At 40.6% G+C, this 24,814-nt stretch overlaps 2 protein-coding genes across 2 annotated transcripts; both read left to right on the plus strand.

Annotated features, from left to right (window-relative positions):
• Positions 1 to 60: 60 nt before the first annotated feature.
• On the plus strand, positions 61 to 5,788 carry sirt7 (sirtuin 7). Its single transcript, XM_007570177.2, has 10 exons — positions 61 to 726; positions 856 to 993; positions 1,358 to 1,462; positions 1,538 to 1,608; positions 1,691 to 1,763; positions 1,851 to 1,949; positions 2,531 to 2,767; positions 3,059 to 3,139; positions 3,223 to 3,329; positions 3,993 to 5,788. The coding sequence occupies exons 1-10, from the start codon at positions 622 to 624 to the stop codon at positions 4,204 to 4,206; spliced, it is 1,230 nt and encodes a 409-aa protein (XP_007570239.1). The 5' UTR covers positions 61 to 621; the 3' UTR covers positions 4,207 to 5,788.
• Positions 5,789 to 6,777: 989 nt separating this feature from the next.
• Positions 6,778 to 22,137, plus strand: LOC103150515 (ethanolamine-phosphate cytidylyltransferase). The gene is made up of 12 exons (XM_007570179.2): positions 6,778 to 7,095; positions 16,647 to 16,735; positions 16,887 to 17,048; positions 17,786 to 17,937; positions 18,017 to 18,058; positions 18,170 to 18,308; positions 18,899 to 18,981; positions 19,192 to 19,269; positions 19,764 to 19,829; positions 20,695 to 20,760; positions 20,992 to 21,080; positions 21,173 to 22,137. The coding sequence occupies exons 1-12, from the start codon at positions 6,971 to 6,973 to the stop codon at positions 21,294 to 21,296; spliced, it is 1,215 nt and encodes a 404-aa protein (XP_007570241.1). The 5' UTR covers positions 6,778 to 6,970; the 3' UTR covers positions 21,297 to 22,137.
• Positions 22,138 to 24,814: the final 2,677 nt, after the last annotated feature.

A 24,814-nucleotide genomic window follows, 5' to 3' on the forward strand; every position in this document is an offset into this window, starting at 1 on the left:
AAATCAATTGTATTTATAGCTTTCATAATTACATTCAGATCTGCAAAGATGCATCAAAAGATTCAGATGACAAGATGGGAGTGGTATTTTTTCCAGAATTTGTTTACAGTGGTTCAAAAGGGTGAGTGATGTATGATAGGTCACTTAAAACAATCACTGGTTCAGAAGTTCATTATTGCAAAGTTTACATAACAGTAATTCAGAGGATAGAGGAGATATTCTCAGTTACAGCAGACAATGTATCCAACACAAAGAATGAGGTGTATGGTAGTATTTTTGTGAATACTAGTAAATATTGGGGTAAATGGAAATGAGATGACAGACAAAATGCCAAACGTAGCAACAAAGCATGGCAATATTGATGTGGAATTAATTTCAGTAGGTTAGAAATTAAAATTAGGGAAACGAGATGCTATCCATTTACAGTTCAGTTTCTTTACTGGTTTATTTGGAAGGATTTGTTTTCTAAACTTTCTGAATCTAAGTGCAGTTTCACACTCCGAGCAGCAGGGGTCGCTGTCGGTCGCCTCGTCGCGTTGATCTACTCTCCTAACGTCCGCCTCCGCTCTCGGTCGCTTTGTTTTGAATAGATTAGCTTGTTTCCAGCTAACCGGAGTCGGAATGGAGGAGGATCCGGAGACCGGGAATTCATCCCGGACGGAGAGAAAAGCGTTGGAAAAAGCTAAAATACTACAACGTGAAAGAGAGAGAAAAGTTTTCCGACTGGTAAGACGACATTTGAAAAGCGTAATTAGATAGCGGTGTACCGCATTAGCAGGCTAATGTAGCAGTCGGGGCTTTAAATCTGTGGTTTCCATGGAGGTAATTCTGAGAGGGTTCTCGGTTGTTCCGCAGGTCGGACGGGTTCTGAAGAAGCCTGAAGCTGAGCGGTCGGAGGAAGAGGCTGCAGCGCTGCTGCTACACAGAGAGGCCGTGGACGAGCTCGGCAGGAGGCAGATCCGAAGAAATGTCCTAAAGAGGAAGCAGGAGGAGGTGAGACCAATTGATGGATGAATGAATGAGCTCAGCAGCGGACTACCAAATGGAAAAATAAAAATGAAAATACTCTTGTAGGCCAGTAATTTTTGTCACTAGGAGAACAAATACACCGGCCAAGCTGGTATAAATAAATGTATGCCCATTGGTCCCTTTTTTTTACAACCAGAACAGACTCAAAATCACAAGTGGAGTACCTCAGGGTTCTATACTGAGGTCCTTCCATCAAATTGCTCCCATTAGCTGAGATTGTGATGTGCGAATAAAGATAAATAAAAAGTTATAAATGAGCATATGTGTTCTCTTTTTTGCCTGATTTCTAATAAGTCTAGCATATTTATCCTCATGCGCGTTTTTGCAGGTGTTTGACGATGCTGATGAATTGAAGAGTAAAGTCAAGCAGCTGGCTGCAGCTGTCAAGCAAGCCAATCACCTGGTGGTTTACACTGGAGCAGGAATCAGCACGGTAGGCCGGACCTTTCTTCCTCTGTGTTTTTGTGACTTAAAGGTTTCCCAGAAGTGATGACTACTTTAATTTTAGGCAGCCTCCATCCCAGACTACAGAGGCCCTAACGGGGTGTGGACGCAGCTGCAGAAGGGCCGCACCGTTAGGTGAGTTATAGCTGAATTGAAAGCCATTTCCAGAAATATTCTGAACTGATTTTTGCTCTCTTGTTTCTGTTTTCTTTTATAGCTCTTCAGACTTGAGCAAAGCTGCACCAACCGTCACACACATGTGTATCAGGATGCTGCATAAAGAGAAGCTCGTATGTTAAAACCCAAACAGGTGGTGATGTTTGTTCCCTTTCTTCCAGGAACATCTAAATGTCTTCTCTTTTTTTCTCCCAATTTAGGTGAAACATGTCGTTTCTCAGAACTGCGATGGACTTCACCTGCGAAGCGGTCTGCCTCGACACGCTTTGTCTGAGCTCCATGGCAACATGTTCATCGAGGTAACACTCCTCGACCATGGCTTCTTTTTTTATCTCACACTGATTTTTGTCACTTAAAACTAAAATTATTTCTACTTTCCAGTAAATCAGGATGTTGTTGTCAGACAGTTCAGTTTTTGTTCTTCTGCAAAAGCAGTGGACATTTTAGAATGTCTTTTTTTTTTACATGCTGCTGGATTTTTGACTTCACTGTTTGTGTTTGATTATAGTTGGGATCCAACTTCATGAATACTTTTACCTATATTCTTATTTTGATTTAGGCCTTGTGATGTTTGTTACGGCCTCTCAAAATGACCTGTAGCTCTGGTCAGAGATTTACATAAACCTGTTTTTGGAATGAGTTTGCGGGAATGTGGGAATGTGGAGGTGAGACGTGGCTTTCTTAATTAATAACCAGATAGGATTTAGGCAGGCTGTTCTCATTATTGTTACAACTAAAAGGCATCTGCTTTCACAGATTACAGGTTTGTAAGTAAAGTTGTTTTTTTTTGCCAGTCAAAATGCATGACTTGTTTCATAAACCGTCTTGCTGAAGTTTCTCCCAAAGTAACCAGAGTCGCCCCGACCGTCTCTGTTTCCAGGTGTGCACTTCCTGTTCTCCTGCCAGGGAGTTTGTGCGTTTATTTGACGTGACGGAGCGGACGTCGCTGCACCGCCACGGGACAGGGCGCCGCTGCAGCCACTGTGGCAGCGAGCTGAGAGACACCATAGTGCACTTTGGGGAACGTGGGACCCTGGAACAACCTCTGAACTGGAAGGGAGCGGCGGAGGCTGCCAACGAGGCCGACGTCATACTCTGCTTGGGCTCCAGTCTGAAGGCAGATTTTGTATTTCCTCTTTGTTGGTTGTTGTGTTTTATTTTAGATATTCAAAATAAATGTCTTCCAGTTCCATTGTGGCGTGTTCTGTGCAACATGAAAGTTTATTAGTCTTTGAGAGGCTGAACTTGCTTAAATTGCTTGGAAATAATCTTAAATCACAATCATTTCTGAGACAGCTCATCAACCAGTAACATTTATTGTTGTGACAGAAAGTCTAGTTCTTTGCTACCTAATCACATCTAACATAAATAAATGAGTTTTGACTTTTTTTTTTTTTTCCTTTAACAGGTGCTAAAGAAATATGCTTGCTTGTGGTCCATGAGTAGGCCTGCAAACAAAAGGCCCAAACTCTACATTGTGAATCTGCAGGTACGGTCGATTTGATGGTTGTTGTTTTTTTTAAATGCCTTCATGTTCTGCACCAGACTTTATGTTCCTGTTTTTGTTTTCAGTGGACTCCAAAAGATGATCTGGCCGTGTTGAAAATTCACGGCAAGTGTGACGATGTCATGAGTCTCCTCATGGAGGAGCTGAACATCCAGATTCCTGAATACGACAGGTATGGATTGGATAAAGCAACAGGGTTGCAAACGATGCTCCGTTTAACTTCCTCTAATAAGGACATAAGTGGATGTTTCTGTTGGAGATGCTGGTAATGGTGAACAGGGCTAAAATAAATCACATGCCGATATAAATTACAATAACAGCCTTTTGCTGTCTCTGTCAGTGTTGCAACATCATTTTTCGATTTTTTTTTTTTCTTTGCGAAACAGCTCAGTTTCAAACAGATGGGAATGAGAACATTATTTTTGATTTGTCACAGATTGTCAACTGGATTCAAATCTGGACTTTGACTGAGCCATTCTCAAATACACATATATTATGTGACCTAAGCCTTTCCATTGTAGCTGTCTTCACAGAACAGCTGGATTTATACGGAGATTGGTATTCCCACAGGTGGACTCTATTTACTAATTTGATATCGTCTGAAGGCAGTTGGTTGCACTACTGCATGTACAGTTTTTATTGGACTACAAGCCATACTTTGTTTTCATAATTTGGTCAGTCCTGTGACTTTATTTTAGTAAGTTTGCAATTGGAATGTTGAATCATTTTTACAAGCCACTATACTTTTATGAAAGCACGCAAAAATGTAAACAACAAAACAAAATGGCTGACTGTCTACGGGTTTTTTTTTTTTTCTTTGTGATTGTCTCCTCAGAGCAGAGGACCCTATTTTCAAACTAGCTACGCCTCTTCGCCCAGAAGAAGTCCAAAGCCATAACCGTGAGGTCTTAGCTGCCCCCGACGGCCAGGAAAGCCCCTCCGCCGAGAACCAGCAGCAGCCGTCGGAGGAAACCTCGTCGCTGCAGGGCGGCTGGTTCGGTCGAGGCTACAACAAAGGCAGGAGGAAAAAAAAGAAAAAAGCAGCATAACTGAGGGAAGGTTATTTTAGATGATGAAGTGCATTCAGGTGCTACCAGTGATTTATGTTCCTTATCTTATTGATGAGCGCAGACTCCAGCTTTAAGATGCTGCTGCTGCCTGTATTGACATTATAAATATACACATGCAGCATGTGTCTGAGGGATGAGATTTACATAAAGCTCTTTGCACTGTTATTTTGTTCTACATTCGTTCTGTAGCAGCAGCAGGAATTAAAAGTAGCTCCCGTCATGTAGCAGTTTTTTTTTTTGTTTTTTTTTTTTTTAATGCTACCTTTTTTTTTACAGTAGTTACCAGATCGGGGTTAATAAGAACTGCAATTTTAACCCACTTCAGTTGCTGTGGGATTACTGAGCAATGGAAATTACTATAAAGAAAAATGTTGGTTAAAAAGTCTTAGAAAGATCTTGATGAAAGAAGTTTTCAGGTTTTGGACAGTAATGAAAACACTCCTGCACTTTTCGCTCATCTGAATGCGCCATATGCATACACAGCACCATGTTAGCTTTTTTTTTATTTTTTAATCTTTTTTTTTTTTCTTCAAGCCTTTGTGCAACTAATTTGATTTAACAATGTTGCCTGCTGGTAGGAGATTGACTAGATAAACATTATTATCGTTCTTCTGGTGCTACCGTGTAAACTGTCAATTACCTTAGTGTTCGTTTGGGAAAAATTAGACTTTTGTTTGTCAATGAAACGTTTCAGAAGAAGCAAGGCAGCAAAAAAGATTTTGAGTTTTGTACTGTTGATAAATTTTCTCCATGCAAAATATATATTTTTACTCCATTTTTCAAAAGTTGCTTGTTAAAGTCGCATACATTTTATTTTTTTACATTGCTGTACATTTGCGTTTACTTTGAAGGGGTTGTAGTTTACGTACACTATTTCTTAAACTTGGTAGTCGTTCTGTAACCTGCCATCATAACTGTATATGTTTTGGGTTATTTTACAATTATCTTAATTTGTTTACGGAGGTGTAAGAAAAGAAGAGTTTCATACTTTACTCATATGTTGGTTACTTCTTATTTTATGTGATAACTTAATGTTTTATTTGGTTGGTAACAATTACATTGATTATTTTTTGTCTCAGGAAGGTCATTTATTGTTGCGACCATCATGTAATTTATTAAATCAAAAACCTTGAACAGCTTTTATGAGCTTGGGTTCACAGCTCCTAAAACTGAAAACAGTGTTAAACCTGAATGTGAAGAGGACTCTGTTTTCCCTTGGTGCATTTTGTAAAGCATTTGTTTATAAGACAAAAAAAAAAAAAACAATGTTTACCATTTAATACTGTAACTCGTATTGGAACACCAGAGGTGCTAGTGTTTATAAAACATTTTGTTTGTTTTCTTGGCATTTTAATGCTAACGGGTTTAATTACAAGAGCAGCATCTTGCTGGAATGTGTGGAACATAAGCAGCTTGAGAACTGTGTATTAGAATTGTATGTTAAGATGGTTTGTTGATGGTTTATTACTACCATCTGGTATTAAACTTGAACATTTTTCTTTTTGAAGATGATATTCAGATGCTAAACAAAAACCAGAATATTAAAAACGTTTGTTGCTTATGTTGAGTTCCTTCTGGGGGTCCTGTCGTGGGAAAAAAAATTGCTTTAACAAGAGTCTGGATGAGAAGAAATAAGAAATTTATTAAAACCTTGCAAGGTGAGAAAAGGAATACAGAGTCGAGGGAGTCTTTTTATAGGTTCTGGTCAGAGAAGAGAGACTTGATTAAACAATAGGTGTGAATCTCTGATTGTGATGTACCAACAATTCTGTGGAGCCCAACCCCGATCGCCTAGCCATTTATCTATTAAGGAAAGGAGGTTGTTACTTAACTTATGAAATGCAGTCTCAGTTCTGGGTTGACGAAGTATCACCCCGATTGTCTCCTGGATCACAGACAGTCTCTGCTGTTACGTCACACTGTGGAAATCTATAGGAGAGCAGCTTGGCCAATCTCATGATAAAATCATGCAAACACAATCATCTCATCAGACACAATCAAAAGCACAAGAGGGGTGAGGAGCACATTATAAAATTTTCCATTACAGTCCCCCCCCCCTCCCAAATATAAACCTGGCTTACGCTAAATGAACAGAATGTTCTTGTGGGTATCAGTACATGCAATAGGATCGTACAAATATCTAAAGTGCATACCCAGTGTTTCTTTTAAAGTTTATAATTTTTTTTTTTTTTTCATTTAGGGATTTTAAGATGTGTTCTGTACTATCAAGCACATTCATTTGCAGGAACCTTGAAGCATAATTTTTAATTTAAAAAAATGTTTTATGTGTCTTGATTGCTAAACATGTCATTTTTTATAAGATTAGTTGCTATTATATTTGGGAGAAGGAAGGAAAGCAGCATAATATTTTGTATGGACTCAGTTCAATTCTGCCTCTTAAAAGAAATTATATATTGGAGCTGGAGCAGAATTATAGGGTGGCATTACCAAAATTACAACACTTTTTTATTAGTGGTATACATTGGTTCAAATTCGGGCTCTGTTTCTTTAAATCTCTTTTTCAATTAATTATGCAATCACCACGTCATCGTGAGAACATTCGATCGGTGTGACGCAATCGGAGGCGTTGGCCGGTGTTCAGTGACATTCCGTCCGATCTCCAGAAGCGGAGTTGACCTGTTGAAGACTTTTGTTGTTTAATTCTTTCAGCACAGATTGTAATAACTTTCTAAAACACAAAGCAGCTCCAAAGCATTAAACGTATCTCTGTAAACACGTAGAAATGATCAAAAACGGACACCACGCTAACGAGGATCAGAGCGGAGAAGCCGGTTGCAATAAGCCGGGTGCCTCCGCGTGTAGTCCGGAGAAAAGGAAGAGGGTGGTCCGGTTGTGGTGCGATGGATGGTGAGTCGGACTCTGTCTGTTTGTACTGGTATTAGTGGCATAGGTAAGCTCGTCTGGTTTAAAGCTGTCTGTGTGGAAAACCCCAGCAGGAAATAAGTCGGCTGACTAGCATGCTACTACCGTTAGCATGCTACTTAGCAGTTAATGACAGGAGTATAACCGATGTGTTGTGATAGCTTTTCTATTTGTTTTGCATATTAATTGATATTTGGTCACGAGAATACTCTAAATATATAACTATCTAAATTAAATGTAATAAATTATGTTAATCTAGTAGCTCTCTCTCCAAAAAGTATTATGCCCTGCACAGGAGGATCTCACAATCCTCCTGTGCCTTTAATTCATATCGTAATGAGTGTTTGTTCTAGGTAAACTATTTCACATTCATTCTGACGGCAAACAGGCGTTTGATAGCTGGTTTAAATGTAACATAACATGTAGTTATATTCTAATTAGCCTGCATAGTAAGTCCTGCTGTCAGTGGCTCCAGGAGAAACAATATTATTTTTTTCTCACACATTTTACTGGCATAAATAAAGACTTAAACTCGCTTATTTAAGTGCCTTTATAAGCTGTCAGATGGAAGTTATTTGGTGAAACCTTAAGCTCTTGTTGGTGTTATTAGATTAGGAGTTCTGCATGATTTGGCTGCTGCTTCTGCTGCTCAGAAAACTGATTCGTGTTGCAGAATCATGTATCTGTTTTTGGTCCTGTGCGCAAAACAAGGAAGTTATGAATCAAGTTTTAGCACATTTCAGCCATAAACATAAACATAACCAGAAACAAATCATTTTGGTGGGTAATATAATCAAATACACCTTCTGACAGCTTCTGGTTCAAAACTGAATCCTTATTTTTTTTATTTTTATTTTTTTACTTTAAACTGATTTGTTTTATTTTTAATAAATATTCCTTTGAGTCGGGACAGTTTGGGGTTTCCTGGTCATTTCTAAAATGTAGTGTTATGGTATTATTGGGGCCTGCCCAAGCAATGCATGGCAGGAACCTATTGTTCTACACCCAAAAAGGCTTTTCTTTGAAGTTATTTGTTCTTCCATCACCCTTAATGCGGCTCGTACCGCTGCGTGCACCCCCACAAAAGTGGTATCAAAAAGTTCTGCTTGATCCTGAGAAGGGAGCTACAACAAGGAGATATGCAAAATTGATAACCGTCAGTCTGAGCATACTACGCGACATTCGCGTGTTGTGTTTTTGTTATTGCACTGCGACGTTTAATCACATCACCCTCAGTTCTACATGTCAGGCTTGTGCAAAGGATGTTCCTGACTCTTTCCAGAGGCGGATGCCTGGTCTAAACTAAAGGGCCCGCCTTAAATTCAGGAATTTAATATGTCTAGTTTTCTAATAATAATCACTTGATGGGTCATATAACGTTCATGTCATTCTGTAACCCCTTTGTTTCTTTCTCTTTCTTAGTGTAATCACTGACTCCTAGTCACTCAAGATATTGTATAAAAAGTATATGTGCTTGTAAAATTGGGTTGTTTTGTACAATAAAGTAGAAACAGCCAGGAGGCTGGAAAGTGAGCTGGGTTTGCTGTTGCCTAGCAACATAGCATACATTACATTATTCCACTGATGGAATCTGATGATGTCAAAGTGTTGTGGTGTCATAAGAAAGAGATGCCTTGAATGTTCTGCATCTGATCAAATTTCTACAAATCAAATTTGTAGAAGTAGCAGCTTTGGTTTTTCCGTATTGGATTTAACATTGCATTTTTTTCGTAGCTTTTCTGATACATCGCTTGGACAATCAAAATGTCGCAAATTGACATTGATTCATTAACACAGTCTCAAATTAGACAAATGACTAAAGATGAATTGATTATCTTGGTTATAGATGTTTTACAAAGACTTAGGGAGAGATCTACTTTACTGACCGAGCAGAACCCACTGCAGGAGGATTTGGAAAAAGCTCATGAACAAATTGAGCTTTTAAATAAGAAAATCAATTCAATCACCAAAGAGCTAAACAGCTCTCTCAAGAAAAACAAACACCTGGAAAGTCAGAAAATCCCAAAGATAAAACACGAGGTAGAGAACCGGAGTTCCCACAGGACTCAGTTGTCTGAGGTAAAAGACAACAAAAATAAAGTCAAAGAGCTTCAGACCTCTTTAAAAAACCTTGAGAGGGACTCAAAACAAATGATGTCTGAAATCAGAGCATACAAAGTGAAGGTTGAAAAGTACCAAAGTGAAGTGAAGAAGCTTGAGCTTACGGTCTCCCGAAAGACTGACGAAATCACCATGAAGAATAGAGAGATTTTGAGAGAAAATGACAAGTACAGACTTCTTGAGGGCAAGGTAAAAGCTCTGGAAAAGCGGTTGAAAGAGGCAGACAAGGAAAATAAAAGTCTTGAGAAAAAACTTCCAAAAGATCCAATGGAGGAAGCTACTAAGCAACTGTTTAAAGCAAGGATCAATTCATCTACAGGTGTATTAGCGGTGCAAAAACACCAAAAGAGGACATCTAGAGGTCTGAAGAAAAAACAACAGATGGTGAGAAAACTCAAGCGGTATCAGGTTGAGACCTCCAGGACGAGACGACAGAGAGCGGCTGCGGCTGCGGCTGCGGCTGCAGCTGCGAACAACATTTTACCTCACACAGAATATACTATTTTAAACCTGGAGAGAGAAAATACATACCTAAAAAATCAGTTAAACTTGCTTCTAGAATACAGGCCGAGGTATCTAGATGACATTAAAAAAGCCAATGACCAAGTGCTTAAGGTGACAGATTTGTATATGACTGAGAAGATACAACATGACAATTTGAAGAAATTAATGAAAAGCAAAGAGACTGAGGTTGAAGATGATATTGCTGTTGAAGATTATATTGCTTTGGAAGGACCAAAAGCTGAACCACAAACCAACGATCAAAAAGTCCCAGTTCTACCACCAATTCAGGAAAAACCCTTCCAGCTACCCAAGACGTCATCAATAAGTAATCAAATAATTCTGCTTCAGAGTGAAGGCAAGTTGGAGCCAGTGTTTCAAGACAACCTCACAACACCTCACAATACAAACCAGCTGAAGCCAACACCACCTAGCAAAAGTAAGCCTGAAATGCGGCCTTTTATATCAGCAGGCAGGAGGGTTTTTTCCATGGAAGCTCAGCAGAGAAAAATTAGCGAGCAACCTGGCAGGAGGGCCTCAGTAGAGTACTTTAAATTTCCCTCATTAGGGATTAAACGCAGCAATTCAGCATGAGGTGCGTTTGTGATCATGGAGCTGGGCTTTAACCCATGGAGCTTTGGGCTGCAGTATCAAAAGGATGGCAGCTGAAGGTGGGGGACCTTGGTGATCTGATCCTGAGCTTCCTGTACGACCAGTATCAGAGTCTGATCCTCATTCCCGGCAGTAACTCGGGCTCGTTTCCAGTGAGAGTTGCACTCCGCCAAAGCTGCTCTTTGCCACTAATTCTATTCAATATTTTTATGGACAGAATTTTTAGGCACAGCCAAGGTGTTGAGGGGATCTGATTTGGTGGCCTTAAGATCGCGTCTCTGCTTTTTGCAGAAGATGTGGTCCTACTGCTTTCATCAGGTCGTGATCTACAGCTCTCACTGGAGCGATTCGCAGCCGAGTGCGAAGTGGCCGGGATGAGGATGAGTGCCTCCAAATCTAAGGCCATGTTCTTGAGCCGGAAAATCTGGTTAGGATGCCTCCTGGACGCCTCCCTGGTGAGGTGTTTCAGGCACATCCCACCGGGAGACGGTCAAGGGGAAGACCCAGGACACGCCTGAGGGACTACGTTCCTCAGCTGATCTGGGAACTCCTGGACCAAATGGCGGGGGAGAGGCAAATCTGGGCCTCCTTACTTAGGCTGCTATCCCTGCGATCCGAAGCGGATGGAGAAGCAGAAGAAGACGCATAGACGGACGGACAGACGGACAGACAGTTCCATCATTAAATAATAACGTCCGCATAGACTTTGTTTTGTTTGACAATAACCATAATTTTCTGTTTTAATCTAATCAATTTTAGATTAACTAATTAATTAATAATTTGTATCCCTACCTGTACTGAACATTGTGTTCCTTTCTACGATACACTCTTTAAATGGGATGCATAGGTTTTCTCCGGGTGCTCCGGTTTTTCCTACCTTTCGGGGAAAAAAGTGATTTGGCTAATTGGTGTCTTTCAAATTTACCTTTGTCTCTCACTTGTCATTAAGTGTCATTCTGTAAATAATGACACATTCAATGCAAAGTTGCGCTAAAAGTTGCATTGAAAGTCCATTAAAAGTGCCAACTTTGCATTAAGTTGTCATTATTTACAAAATCATGCAAAGTTGGCACTTTAGATGAACTTTTAGAGCAACTTTGCATTAAAAGTGTCATTATTTACCGAATGACACTTCATGGCAACTGTCATAAACATTCATAAAGACTTCTTCATGTTTATGACAGTGTTATGTCATGTTTATGACAGTGTTATGTCAGTCTTATGCACACCCCTTCAAATAAAGTGTTACCCGTTTTCTCCGGGTGCTCCGGTTTTTCCTGCCATTCGGAGGAAAAGTGATTAGGCTAATTGGTGTCTTTTAAATTTACCTTTGTCTCTCGCTTGCTAACTGTTGGGAGGGTGTTCTGTCAGATCAGCATACGTTGTCAGATAGTCATACGCTTAGCTCAGACATCTATACGCTGTCATTACCATATGATTTTATTTAATCAGCAACATAGAATCATGACGTAGATCATCATATACTTTAGGCGCTTTCGCACTGCACGGAACGGAACGGAACGGTTGTGTTCGCATTACAACTTGCGACCGGTTCCACCCGGCCCCATGGAACCACAAGAGCTGTGGTTCCAATCGTTCCGGCCAAGCGGTTCTGCTTAGAACCAGCAGCTGATTGGCCGCTGGTTGTTATGGAGTCAGACGTTGATTTTCCGTTGACAGCTGGCTCTCACTACTATATTACTATACTACAGACTACGGTATTTTTCTTCGGTATTTCTCCTGGCAATACGTAGAAGTCGTTCAGTATTTTGTCTTCTGAGGGTTGCTTGTTGGCGGAATTTAATTAATTGTATGAGGTTGATGAGCAGCAAAATTAAATCCATGTCGTCCATTGTTGTCGTTGTAGTAGTAACTGTTCTTCTTTATTAAATTGGCAGTTAGCAACCAACCAACTCAAACCACATTGTTTAGTTTTAAAAATAATGACGTCCGGCACGGCTTCGATGGCACCCCGGAGTGTGATGCGAACACAACCGTTCCGTTCCGTACCGTTCCGTGCAGTGCGAAAGCGCCTTTTGTTATTAACAGCTTTATGGCATCCTGACTTGGCGGTTAAGTAGTTAATGAGTTTTACACGGGCGTGTGTTGTAGCTGCAGCTATCCTGCTTTAAATACACTTTGAAACCACGACAACGCATATATAGCTATCTAGTTATCATATTATAAACAATTTAATGACTTATTTTCGTCATAACTTGTTGCGTATGCTGAACTGACAACTCCACTAACGGTCGGACTTCTTAATGCGCATGCGCGGGCTTGCGTACTCACTGCATGTATGCTATCCTGACAGCGTATGGCTATCTGATAGAACAGAGGCACTCTTTAAATCAGGAGTCCCCAAACTTTATCCTGTGAGGACCACATAACTTTTCCCTTCTCTGGAGGGGACCGGAATCAGTTTGTAACAGAAAAAGTGTGACGATTCCAGGAGTGCCTAAATGTAAAAATGTATTGTTTTCCAGAAAGCACGATCAAATAATCCTCTTTGGGTTCTTCGCAGAAAAAATCCAGGAAATAACACTATTTATTAAATAAATACCATATTTTCCAGACTATAAGCCGCACCCCCAAAGTTTTTTTTTTAAAAAACCAGTAAACATACACATATAGATATCTCTTCCGCTCCAGGTTTTCCACAGTGATGCCGCAGCAGCAGAGGGGGGCGGACACCCAAAATTTGAGTAATAACAAAGTATAAATAAATATCACATTTATTGCGGTTGACAAAGAAAAAGTTACCAAGTTTAGATTTAACTGAACTGATTACGGTAGTTTCCGAACGGTAACTTTAACAGTAAAAGTGCTGATCCTTCGTGTCTGCTACTAGCATGTGCTACTAGCATGTGCTAAATGAAAATGGGCGCATTCTTCTTCTTCTTCTTCTTCTTCTTCTTCTTCTTCAGATTTCAACGGCAGCTTGCATCCATTATTGTTGCACTACCGCCATCTACTGGATCCTAATATGTATACCTCAAATTCTCATAATGATCCCAGTATCCCCTCAATGCTATTTAACTGATCAACAACATTCTCAAATTTCAATTCCCTATTAAAACCTAATTCCGTTTTAATGGGCACTTTCTTCTTTAATTTCCAATTTTGACTTCCAATGATTCACTTCCTGCTAAAGAGCCCCTGGTGGTTGAAGAAAAATCCACATACAAGCCGCACCGGGCTATAAGCCGCATGGTTCAAAGCTTAGGAAAAAAGTAGCGGCTTATAGTCCAGAAAATACGGTATATGGAAAAAAAAATGTAAATTCTCTCTGGTATTGTTCAGGGGGCTGCACCAAATGTGGCCCCCTGAACATTTGATGAACATTTTGGTGGCCCCAAAGTTGGGTCACCAAAATGTGTCTAAACTACCAAAAATTTGGGTAGTTTAGTCCCCAAACTACCCGCGGGCCGTAGTTTAGGGACCACCGCTTTAAATGGACACTGTGGGGATTTGATTTTTCTCTGTGTGTTTATTTTAGGTTCCGGTTCTTGTGAGTCTCTGAGCTGTCCTGTCTTCCCCTTTGATTGTTCCCAGGTTGTCTTGTTCTGTGATTACCCCCTGTGTATTTATGCCACCTATTTTCTCTGTGCTTTTGGATCCTAGTCGTTAGAGTCGTCACAGTGGAACTGTCGTTACTGTCCTGTGTCATCTTCAGCTCTCATGTCAGTCTTGTTTGATCAGTTGCTACCAGTGATGAGCATTAGCCTTCCGCTCAACTGTGCTGGCTGTTCCTTGGACTGTTTTGAGCTGTTTTTTCATCATTAAAACCATCACTCATCTCCTATCTGGGTCTGGTGCGTTCTCTCTCACCACCATCACCCATATTTCATGACAAACACACTCTTTAAACTAAATTAAATGCATAGGTTTTCTTCGGTGCTCTGGTTTTTCTCACTCACTGACTGTTCACGAAGAATATGAACTTGTCTATTTCAGATTCTTAATGTGTGTCTTTTTAGCACACACTCCTTCAATGGCCTCATACAATGTCTTCCAGCCCTAGTGTTTCTTTATTTTCTGTCTACTTAGTCGTCTTAATTTTTAACTGCTCACAGAATATGACCAGTCTCTCTAAGCTGGAGTGTCTTCCTGTTAAGAGGAAGCTGTTCCTCTCCACTTGACTGCTCAGGATTATGGGCGGTAACAATTATCAATTGCATAATTGGATGGATGGATTGGATGCAAAGTTTTTCTCCGGGTGCTCCGGTTTTTTCGACTATTTGGGAAAATAAGTGTTTAGGCTAATTGGTCTCTTAATTAGCCAATTTTGTCTAATTTTGTCTGTCATTCACTAACTATTGGACATACAAAAAATCTGAACTGAACAAAACTGTTTCTTCCGAGCACATGGCCTCATGCAATGTCCGCCAGCCCTCCATTTCTATTTGAACACGTTTTCTGGTAGTAAAGTGCCACAAAGTAAACATCTGACTTTTACTTTTGCAAAATTTACCAACTAAATTTCTTGTGTCTAAACAGATAAAGAGTATTTCAAAAGAGTTTATGTTTTATAAACATTAATTAATTTGGTGTTGAGATGAGCACTTTTTTCTGGTGGCAAACTGCTCCGTAGTATAAATCGGATTTTTGCTATTGTATTGAATGTCTGTTTTATAATATATTTACCACCAATGACAAAAAAAATGAAAACTTTCACTTTTCAGAAAAAAATAACTGCACAATTCTTGTTGAGTAGTACTTATTGTAAGTTAAGTAGTATTTCAAAAGAGCAGAAGAAATCTTATGTTTTTTGAACAACAATTAGCATTTTGGCTAATTTTAGCTTATACACTAATTTTAAGATATTGAATGGAGTAAGTCCATGTTACTCAACATGCTTATAACTCTCCACATGCTATTGAGTACATTGTAGTTTACATTAGCATTGATGCTAATTTTTAGCATCAGAACGCTGGGTTCAACCGACGGGCACATTTTGGCAGGCCCCAATTAAATTTCTTCAGAAATTTTCTAGTTGTGTATTGTTGTTCTTGTGTAGAAATGTAGTGTTACTGTATTTCATATTATTCAGAGTTGTCATAGATACTGTTGGGCAGGAAGGATTTGTTGTAGCAGTCAGTATTACAGTGACTCTGAAGAAGCCTCTGACTAAACTCAGACCCATTCCCAAAAGCAAACATATTCACATGCTTAATTGTTAACTTCAGACAACACTTTATTTTATCTTTTGTCATTTATTTTGGTTCTGACCACTGTCGTAGTGCACCTTTTTAGCCCTCTCTGTGCAACAACCAAGTCCGTTTCACCGGTTAAGGGTCCCGACCACAAAACTCCTCTGAGTTTTACACTGATATGAGTTTTGTAAAGTTTAAAACAGGATTTGATGCAAAAAATGATCAAATGTTACAAAATCATCCAAATGGAACAGATACAGAGTGACATTCATTGTAGAGCGAGTTCTGCTTTTATCTTCTCCACACTCTGGACCCTCCCTAAAGGGTATTGGTTATCAGTTTCATTTTGTTCATGTGTGACTGTCGCCAGTCTCATGTGTTATGGTTATGTAAGCAGTGGCAGTGTGAGCAGATAAAAGAGACAGAGGAAGGACACAGAATCGTTTTATCCACAACACCACCGATCATGATTCACAACAAAAGCGATCGGCTTGGTCAAATGGATCTAAACTCCTGGATGTTTCTGGTAATCTCTGGCCTTAATGCGCTGCTGGAATCCACTTTTACTTCAGTAAAGAAAAGGTTTTTTCTGTAATCTTACAGAGCTGGAAAACATTTTTAACTCCCTACAAATCAAAAGTGTCCAAATTAGTTATTTATTAATTGTATTAGTAAAAGCAGCTGCTTCTCCTCATATTTACCTTTTCTCATTGAGTCAAATACCTGGTTTAGTACAGCAAAGCATCAATTGCCTTAGTTACTTATTGACTGAAGTCAAATAAACATTGCTCATCGGTGGCCGACAGGATGCCTGTGGCCATTACCTTCGTCCTAGTGACCTTTATCACTACAACCCACCAGCCCCACACTGTTTTGTGAAATTAACTCAGATAATTTTGGAAAGCCTCAAACATGGAGCCGAATTGTGAATACTCAACCTAAAAAGGATTGTTTAGTTGGCCCTGACCGTCTTTGCTTGGAGGACATTTAAAAGATAATAGTTGCTTTTAAAAGAAGAAAGCCTGTCGGCGGGGGTGCTGTTGCTGCAGCCTCCCTCTGGGTGGTTGTTGTTTTACCTCTTTTGACCTGAAGCAGTGCCCTCTTCAAGCTATTGTTTTTAAAACTCCTAGTGTCTTGTTTCCACAGCTACGACATGGTGCACTACGGTCACTCCAACCAGCTGCGGCAGGCTAAGTCGATGGGAGATTACCTCATAGTTGGGGTCCACACAGATGGTAAGACCAATGCACATGAGATGAATCTCCTCCTTCACGTTTGAATGTTTTTGTATTAATAAAGACATGACATATTACGTTTCATGTAAAAGCTGTGATGACGCAGACATGCCAGTAATAAGCATCTGACTCCAAGAATTTCTTTTCACAGCTGAGATTTCCAAACACAAAGGTCCTCCGGTTTTCACTCAGGAAGAACGCTACAAGATGGTCCGCGCCATCAAGTGGGTGGATGAGATAGTAGAGGGAGCACCTTATGTCACCACTCTGGAGACTTTGGACAAATACAACTGTGACTCCTGTGTGCACGGAGGTGAGGCAGCCTTTGTTTTAACACACATTTTGTCACGTTTCGACAATACACTCCACTTTGTTTCATTTGGGTTTGATGTGATAAATCAACACAAAATAACGCTTAGTGTGAACAGGGTCTCTGCTTAAAAAGTCTTAAGGTAATTTATCCAAAATAAATTACCTTATTTATAAAGGCTTTTTAATGTCTTAAAGCAAATGTAAGTTGGCCTTAAATACGTGAATCACACGTCTTAAATTTTGTTGCGACAGGACTATTCAGTCTCACATTCTGTGTAGGGTTTTTTTTCTCGCCGTACTTTTCTATCAGGCAAAAGTTTGAGGTGTTCACAGACATCTTCACTTCACACAACCAGCGATGTGCACAACAAATCTGGCCTTTATTAAAGAACGGGTCCTTTTTCCAGTTCTCCACAGGTCAGGCTGTGAAGTGGACACTGCAGACAAACACGTAGATGAATGTGCTTCTATCAGACGAGATCAAAACGCAACTTTTTGGCCTACGTGCAAGTGCACCCCACACTTTTCAGATTTTCTCTGAGAAAATTTGGAAACCTGTGTATTTTTTCCCCCCTTGTACTTCACAGTTATACACGACCTCATCACATAGTATCCCAATAAAACATGTTAGTTAGTGGATGACAAAATTAGAAAAAAGTGTGCATACTTTTGTAAAGTGCTGCAGATGATTTGGTGGAAGCTCCTTCAAAGTTTGAGCTCCTGCTTCCTGTCTGTCAGATGACATCACGCTAACCGTTGACGGCAAGGACACGTACGCAGAGGTTAAGAGTGCCGGGCGCTACAGAGAGTGTAAACGCACTCAGGGCGTCTCCACCACCGACCTGGTGGGACGAATGCTGCTGATGACCAAAGCCCACCACAGCAACATGGTAGGTTCACGCTGCTGTGTTCAGCATGTCGCCCGCTGTTGCTTACCGTGCCTCTGATCTGGCGTGCTTCTCTCTGCAGGAAAACACAGATTACCAGCTCCACACTGACAACTTTGGAAAGGTAAATGAATGGTTTCCGTCTTGAGAGACATGAAACTACACATGGCTTTCGTTCTGTCATTGCAGCGACAGTGGAGAGTCTCTGTTAAGTTCTGCCGTTGTTGTCTTTTAGGGTGCGACAGTCCACAGTCCGTGGACGGGGGTGTCTCAGTTCCTGCAAACATCCCAGAAGATCATCCAGTTTGCCTCAGGGAAGGAGCCGCAGCCTGGAGACACCATCATCTATGTGGCGGGAGCTTTTGATCTTTTCCGTATCCTTTTATCACACGAGAAAATGTGCTTAAATGTTAGTATTTGTCTAATTCTGTAACAGCGTACATCAGCACAGCTGGTCCTGGAACAAGTCTGCTAACCGTACAGCATAACTCTGCTCTGAGGCAGTTTCCCCACATACGAACCAGGCATTTTGCATGCGTTATGGCATACCGTCTGCCTTTGTTTATATATTTTTTAATATGATTTACAGCTATAGTAACTAGCATCACGTTCTAAAAAAGCAGTGGTGTTTGTATTACTTAAGTTGAGCTCAAAAAAAGTAATCCACTGAGAACTGCGGGCAATTTTTAAACATCTATGAAAAGAGAGGAAAAAAGGAATCCGTCACATTTCTGGCTTTACGAAACCCGGGTCAGAGATGTAGCAAAATATAGAAGGTATTCTCTTACTGGTCCCATCTGCTGGTCTTAGCGTCTTCATGTGTTTAATGCTGTTTGCTTTGAGAATCTGCCGCAGTAAATAACGAAAATATAACAAAACAGCAGCAAAATGGAAGAGGCTGTGTTGTTTTATGAGCTCCCTCCTGATTAGAAATGTTTCTGCCTTGACCTCTGACCTTCTGCAGACATCGGCCATGTTGACTTCCTGGAGATGGTTTATAAGCAGGCGGAGAGGGCCTATGTTATCGTCGGTCTGCACTTTGACCAGGTGTGCTGAACTCCACTAATCTCCAATTACTACATTTTGCACTAGAAAGATCAGTTGAAAGCACAGTTAACCTGTTTGGACTCGGAAACTCGTCGTCTGCTGTCCAGGATTGGGAGAAAGTTTAACTTTTAAACCTCTGCTGCCGTCAAAACTAAACATCTAGTTGATATGAATGTAAAACCACTCCCTGACTCCTTCCACCATCTTCAGGAAGTGAACCGCTACAAGGGGAAGAACTACCCAATCATGAACATCCACGAGAGGACTCTGAGCGTCCTCGCCTGTCGGGTGAGCTCCCATTCAAACAGACACACACGCACGCACACGCACGCACGCACACACACACACACACACACACTGCTTGATGCTCAGAGTGGTGGGCTGCTCTTCTGCTCTTCATGTTCGCAGCACCGCGGCCTGAACCGGGCTCTGTGCCCTTCATTCCTGCTAGTTAGCGGTCAGCCAAGAACAATGAATCCTTGTTACCTGTCTGCATTGTGTGCGCGAGTGTGTGTGTGTGTGTGTTGGTGTCAGTTATATCAATGTTACACAATCGGTGTCTGTGCTCTGCTATCAGTTCTGAGAAAGGTCTTTTGAGAGACTTCAACATTTCTTAACATTTAAGGAAGCAAAAAGTTTTAGCTTTGCTTTGTGGTTAAGAGTCGTTTATAGAAGAATAAAGGTATCGGGAGATTTTGTTTTCCCTAATTGTTTCCCTGTGCGTGTATGTGTGTGTGTGTGTGTGTGTGTGTGTGTGCGTGTGTGTGTGTGCGTGTGTATAGTATGTGTCAGAGGTGGTGATTGGCGCTCCTTATACAGTGGGCAAGGACCTGTTGGATCATTTCAAGGTGAGTTCCTCACTCTCTCTTAATGGATTAATTAGCACCTATGTTATCTGTTCAGCTAAAGAGAACAATAGCAGCCTGGCCGAAACATGGCTGCAAATTGCTCCCAAATGCAAGAAGAAAGTGTAAAAACACCAAAAACTATCATTCACTGTACCAGGTTTTTATTTAATAGCGCTGAAAACCTTGTCATTCATCCTCTGTCTGACTGTTTTATTGATGATAATTTCCATATAGTGGAACTTCTAACAGGCAAATTGTTTCTTCACAATTTTTATTTGAAGACATGTTTCCCCAGTGGAGATTATGGAAATCAAAGTAATTTATCCATGCTAAACAAGAACAGCTTTCAGGTTACTTAATTTAGGGTTACCAAGGGACCAGCCCCTATACATTTAAAGCCGGGAGGGGGCGGGGGGAAGAGAGACAGAGACTGCGGCGGCAGCGTGTTACCCAGAAAGCAGTTGGGCACAATATCGCAACACCAACACTGTGAGTGAAACAATGACTGGGGCAGCCTGCGATATAAAGTACTCGGGGACCATTTCTTTATTATTACACATCCATATTTGTAGAGTACAGAACAAATCATGTCTCATTCAGGTTCAATACGGGACGGGTTGTAATCCTAACTGTAGTGTCTATTCTATGCGCCTTATAATGCGGTGCGCCTTATATATGAAAAAAGTTTTAAAATAGGCCATTCATTGAAGGTGCGCCTTATAGTAACTTTAAAAATGTGTTAAACAAAACTACTTAAACACCTTTTTTTGCTGTTTGACATGACATCATCCTGATCTTTCACTGCTTTAGATAAACTAGGGATGCTACATTTATTGCTGTTTTCTGCATTTCTGTTACTTTCCAGGTGGATTTGGTTTGTCACGGCAAAACCGAGGTGTTCCCAGACAAGGACGGGGTCGACCCGTACGCTGTGAGTACAACAACAACAACAAAAAACGATGTTTAAAAAGTACTGCCACACACAATCTGTTCAGCACCCAGGAGTTGTAATCACTACATTGCTTCATTTATTACATTGCTATTTTGTAACTCAAGGTGGCGCCAGGAGACCCAGTTTCTGCAGTGATATTTTAGTGAAGGTCTCCATTTGGTTTTGGCTCTTGATTGCTTTGATGCAGTAAGTTGTGTGTTCGTCCTTTAGGAGCCGAGGAGGAGGGGGATCTTCAGAACCATCGACAGCGGGAACAGTCTCACCACCGATGACATCGTGCAGAGGATCATCGCAAACAGGTGACGCGCCGCACAAACTGCACCGCCGGAGCGACGCAGCACAGTTTAACCTGTTTATTTGATTTATCTTTAAATATCTGTTGGGCTTCCAGGCTGCAGTATGAAGCCAGGAACCAGAAAAAGGAGGCTAAGGAGATGGCGGTGTTCGAAGCGATGAAGAGGAGAGAACACCAGCAGCAGCAGGAGGCGCAGCAGGATGAAGCTGTGGCACATTAACACGCCTGGACAGTTTTTAATCTGGTTTATGCATCCAGGTACAACTCAGCTTTAAGGAGGATGATCCAGCAGGGCCAGCCTGTTTCAGATCCTCTATACTATCTCAGTTTTCAAAAAAAAAAAAAAAAAAAAGTATCAGCTGAATTCTTTACTCCTCCAAAGAAAACTTCACTTTTCTCTCCGTTAGGTTTACTTTTTTTCCCGTTTGAGTCACACACTACACGTGAAAGAATGTTGAGTTTGGGATTTTATTCGTAACTTATGAACTGTTAACGTCGGTCTTTTAAGCGAAGGTAATGTTTAATGCGCTGTAATGTATCACCGTTAATTTCTAGCTATAGCTTTGTTTTTGTCAGGGTCAACTCGCAGCTTTGTTTAACAACTTGTGAAATAGTGTGTCAATTTTTATCTGTGGATTTTAACCACCTGAATTTGCACGAAGTGTGACTGAATGTGTGTCAGTGTGAGCGAGTGCAGACAGTAGAGAGGAACGTGAGCGTGTGAGAGGAACGTAGTGCCTCGATCCTGAAGCTATAAATTATTGTAAGGGCTGTTAGTTTAAACCACTTCTGTCTCTGCAGCTGTTTGATTGAAATAACATATTTTCTTCTGTTCTTATGAGACAATCCAAGGAAAGGAAAGAGTTTCATTTTCAGACCTTATCTGTTGTTTTCTTCTCTTAATGTGATCCTTGAAAACAAAATGGTTGAAACGTGGTGAGATATAAACTTACCTGGTATTTTTTTAAAATGTTGGCGCTTTTCGCAGCTTTTGAGTAACAACCTTTTGTGTGTGTGTGCGTGTGTATTTCACTTTGTCAAATAAAATGAGTAATCTGTGACAAGCGTCACGTGTTAATTCATGCAGCTGGACGTTTGTGCGATCAGCACATAGTCCTGGTTCACTGGGGCGGAGAAATGAGGCCACAGTCGCTCCGAAACAACTGAAGCTAACTCACCGGCAGCGCTCGCACGACAAACGGCAGCGTGACTTTACAGTGTGCGCCGTCATCTTCCAAAGTGGTATTAAATCACATTTAGTAATGTCACATTTTGTATATTTATTCATTATTTCTTTCAAAGCATTTATTCACCCTTTGAGTCGTAATACTGGCCGAGAAATTGAAGCGTCGCTAACAAAAGAAGAGGCCGCGCGAGCGTCGCGGTCGACGCCATGTTTTGAGTGGCGCGTTTGAGGAAATGAATTCAGAAAGTAAGAAAGTTCCGCTGCAAGGATTTTATGTCGAACTGTGACCCCAGAACAGGTGATCTGTTGTGACACCAAGTTTTCTCTGGTATACGATATGTGTCAAACTCGAGGCCCGGGGGCCAAATCCAGCCCGCCAAAGCTTTTTATATGGCCCTCCAGACTGTTGAGGGACACGTTCATAGAAGATAGAAGTTTTGGCCTCAAATATTTTACCAATCAAATCAAAGTAGATTTTATCTATACACTGCCAAATCATATCAGTGTGAAAAGATGTTCAGTATTATTTAACTTTAAGAAGTCATCGAATGCAGAGATTTATTCACGTTTTAATAGTTTATGATCGATACGTTCTCGCTCTGCCGTAACCGGCCTATGGAGGACATTTCTAATCTTTACAAGACCCAAAATGAAAATGAGTTTGCCTTTTTTGAGTGGCCCTTTTTGTTGTTTATTTAAAGTTTAGATAGTAAATGAACAAATAAGGCCAACATCCGTGATTTAATGTGTTGTGTTACGATACAACCACAGATTTCAGTGCAAATTAGCTCACAATTGTAAACTGGTATGAAAAAAACCAACATATTTTTCTAGTTTTTCTTTGTCCACAAATCTAAATTGGACAAGTGTGCATTTGTCTGTTCAGCTTCATTTACTTTGATACCACAAATAAAAATTCAGCGCATAAATAAATTCCAGCATAAGCAAAGAAAACACATCTGGGTTTGTTGTAAAGTAACTATCCCAACAGGAGGTCAGTGTAGGTTCAGTAAGGTTTCTCTCTGTGTCTCCGGGTTCTGGGTATGTGGGTGTTTTTGTCCAGTTGGCCAGTTAGGTTGTTTTCGGTGAGCTTTTGGACCTTTTGGTGTTTTATTTCCTCTACAAATGTTGACCTGCTCTCTGATTGGTTGGTTTTGTTTTGTCAGCTGAGCAGGGACACCTATTAGAGCTGCACTGTAACAACACCCCCCTGACCTGATTAAGTTCACATCTTAGAATCAGGTTTGAACCTTTACTTTTTTACGTTATTTTGTTTTATACTGTTAGGGGTTTTTAAATGTTGTTTTTTGTTGTTGACACTTGAGAGATGTGAGCCAAGAGTAACCGAAATCAATTTTATGTGTAGACAACGATACCTTTTATGCATTTTTACACTGTGCTTGTGCAAAGAAACTGAAAGATTTCAGTCAATGTTTATTTATTCAGCTGCACAGTTTCTAGAAATTGTTTTTCTTTCTTTCCACTTTCTCTCTAAGTGGCATCTATTCATAACACTTTAGTTTCACACACCATAACAGAGCGGTTTTGGATAAACGTGTGCTTTGATAGCATTTTTCTGCCTGAGGAATGTCCTCATCAGATACCGTGAGCCATCAGGTCTCACATCATTTTGGTATTTGATAACAAGCTTGTTCCTCTCTTCCAAGGAATGCTCTGGTGAGGAAGAAGTAATGGCCTCATATAAACCAAAGGTGCTGCAAAAAGGGTTACAAGGCCATTTACAAACAACAGGTGTCTCATATTCTACAGTGTGTGGAAAATTTAGTGTGTAATCCTCTGAGGCGTGGCCGTCCAGGTACGCAAGACCAGGTGATGCCCCAAGAAACTGCTAAAAAAAATGAGAAAAGTGAAATGTCTGACGCATCCCTTAAGGCTGACATGCTCTGTTAATGTGTATAAAGTTCAACACTTTATCAAAATACTCAACTGACATAAAGCAACTGATAAGCAGCGGTTAAACACATGGGGTCCCATTACATTTCCACATGCATATAAGATCTATTTTGGCAACATGTAGGTAAGAAAATGGGCAAACTCACACACCTCATTGCAACAGTCAGACACGGTGGAGGAGGAGTGATGATCTGGGCTGCCTCATGAACTCCTCAGAATACTAATGAAGCCATGGCCCAGATTAAACTCATTCAAGGAAAGAAAGAAAAATGAAAGACGGAATGGAAGAAAGGATGAATTAACCCTTTCCCGATCCAGAGCCTTACAATGTGAGCTTTATACATCGTTACACAGAGGACAAATGAACACACTCAAGGTGATGAGCAAAGCCAAACTGAGACCTAAAGTGAAACATGCGTGGGAATAAGACAAAGTGAAACCAGGATCGGGAGCAGATAAGGTAACTGCAGATTATGATGGCTTTTCTTTCAGTCATGTGAGACGCTGATGAGGTCATTCCGGAGACGGCTGTAAAAGTGATTGAGCACTAAATCCTTGAACACGTTTGGTTCTCGGAGCCAGAAACCCTTTCATGTGGACTTTTCATTACCACGTCATCACGTCTGTAGCAAACTTCG

Source organism: Poecilia formosa, unplaced genomic scaffold (assembly GCF_000485575.1).
Source record: "Poecilia formosa unplaced genomic scaffold, Poecilia_formosa-5.1.2 Scaffold256, whole genome shotgun sequence".
Lineage (NCBI taxonomy): Eukaryota > Metazoa > Chordata > Actinopteri > Cyprinodontiformes > Poeciliidae > Poecilia > Poecilia formosa.

Bases quoted from the DNA above. Each gene is read 5' to 3' on its own strand.
- sirt7 (XM_007570177.2), top strand. From the start codon at position 622: ATGGAGGAGGATCCGGAGACCGGGAATTCATCCCGGACGGAGAGAAAA. The intron at 1,463-1,537 runs GTAGGCCGGACC...CTTTAATTTTAG, and splicing joins CTGGAGCAGGAATCAGCACG to GCAGCCTCCATCCCAGACTA. The intron at 1,950-2,530 runs GTAACACTCCTC...CTCTGTTTCCAG, and splicing joins ATGGCAACATGTTCATCGAG to GTGTGCACTTCCTGTTCTCC.
- LOC103150515 (XM_007570179.2), top strand. From the start codon at position 6,971: ATGATCAAAAACGGACACCACGCTAACGAGGATCAGAGCGGAGAAGCC. The intron at 17,938-18,016 runs GTAGGTTCACGC...TTCTCTCTGCAG, and splicing joins AAGCCCACCACAGCAACATG to GAAAACACAGATTACCAGCT. The intron at 18,982-19,191 runs GTGTGCTGAACT...CACCATCTTCAG, and splicing joins TCGGTCTGCACTTTGACCAG to GAAGTGAACCGCTACAAGGG.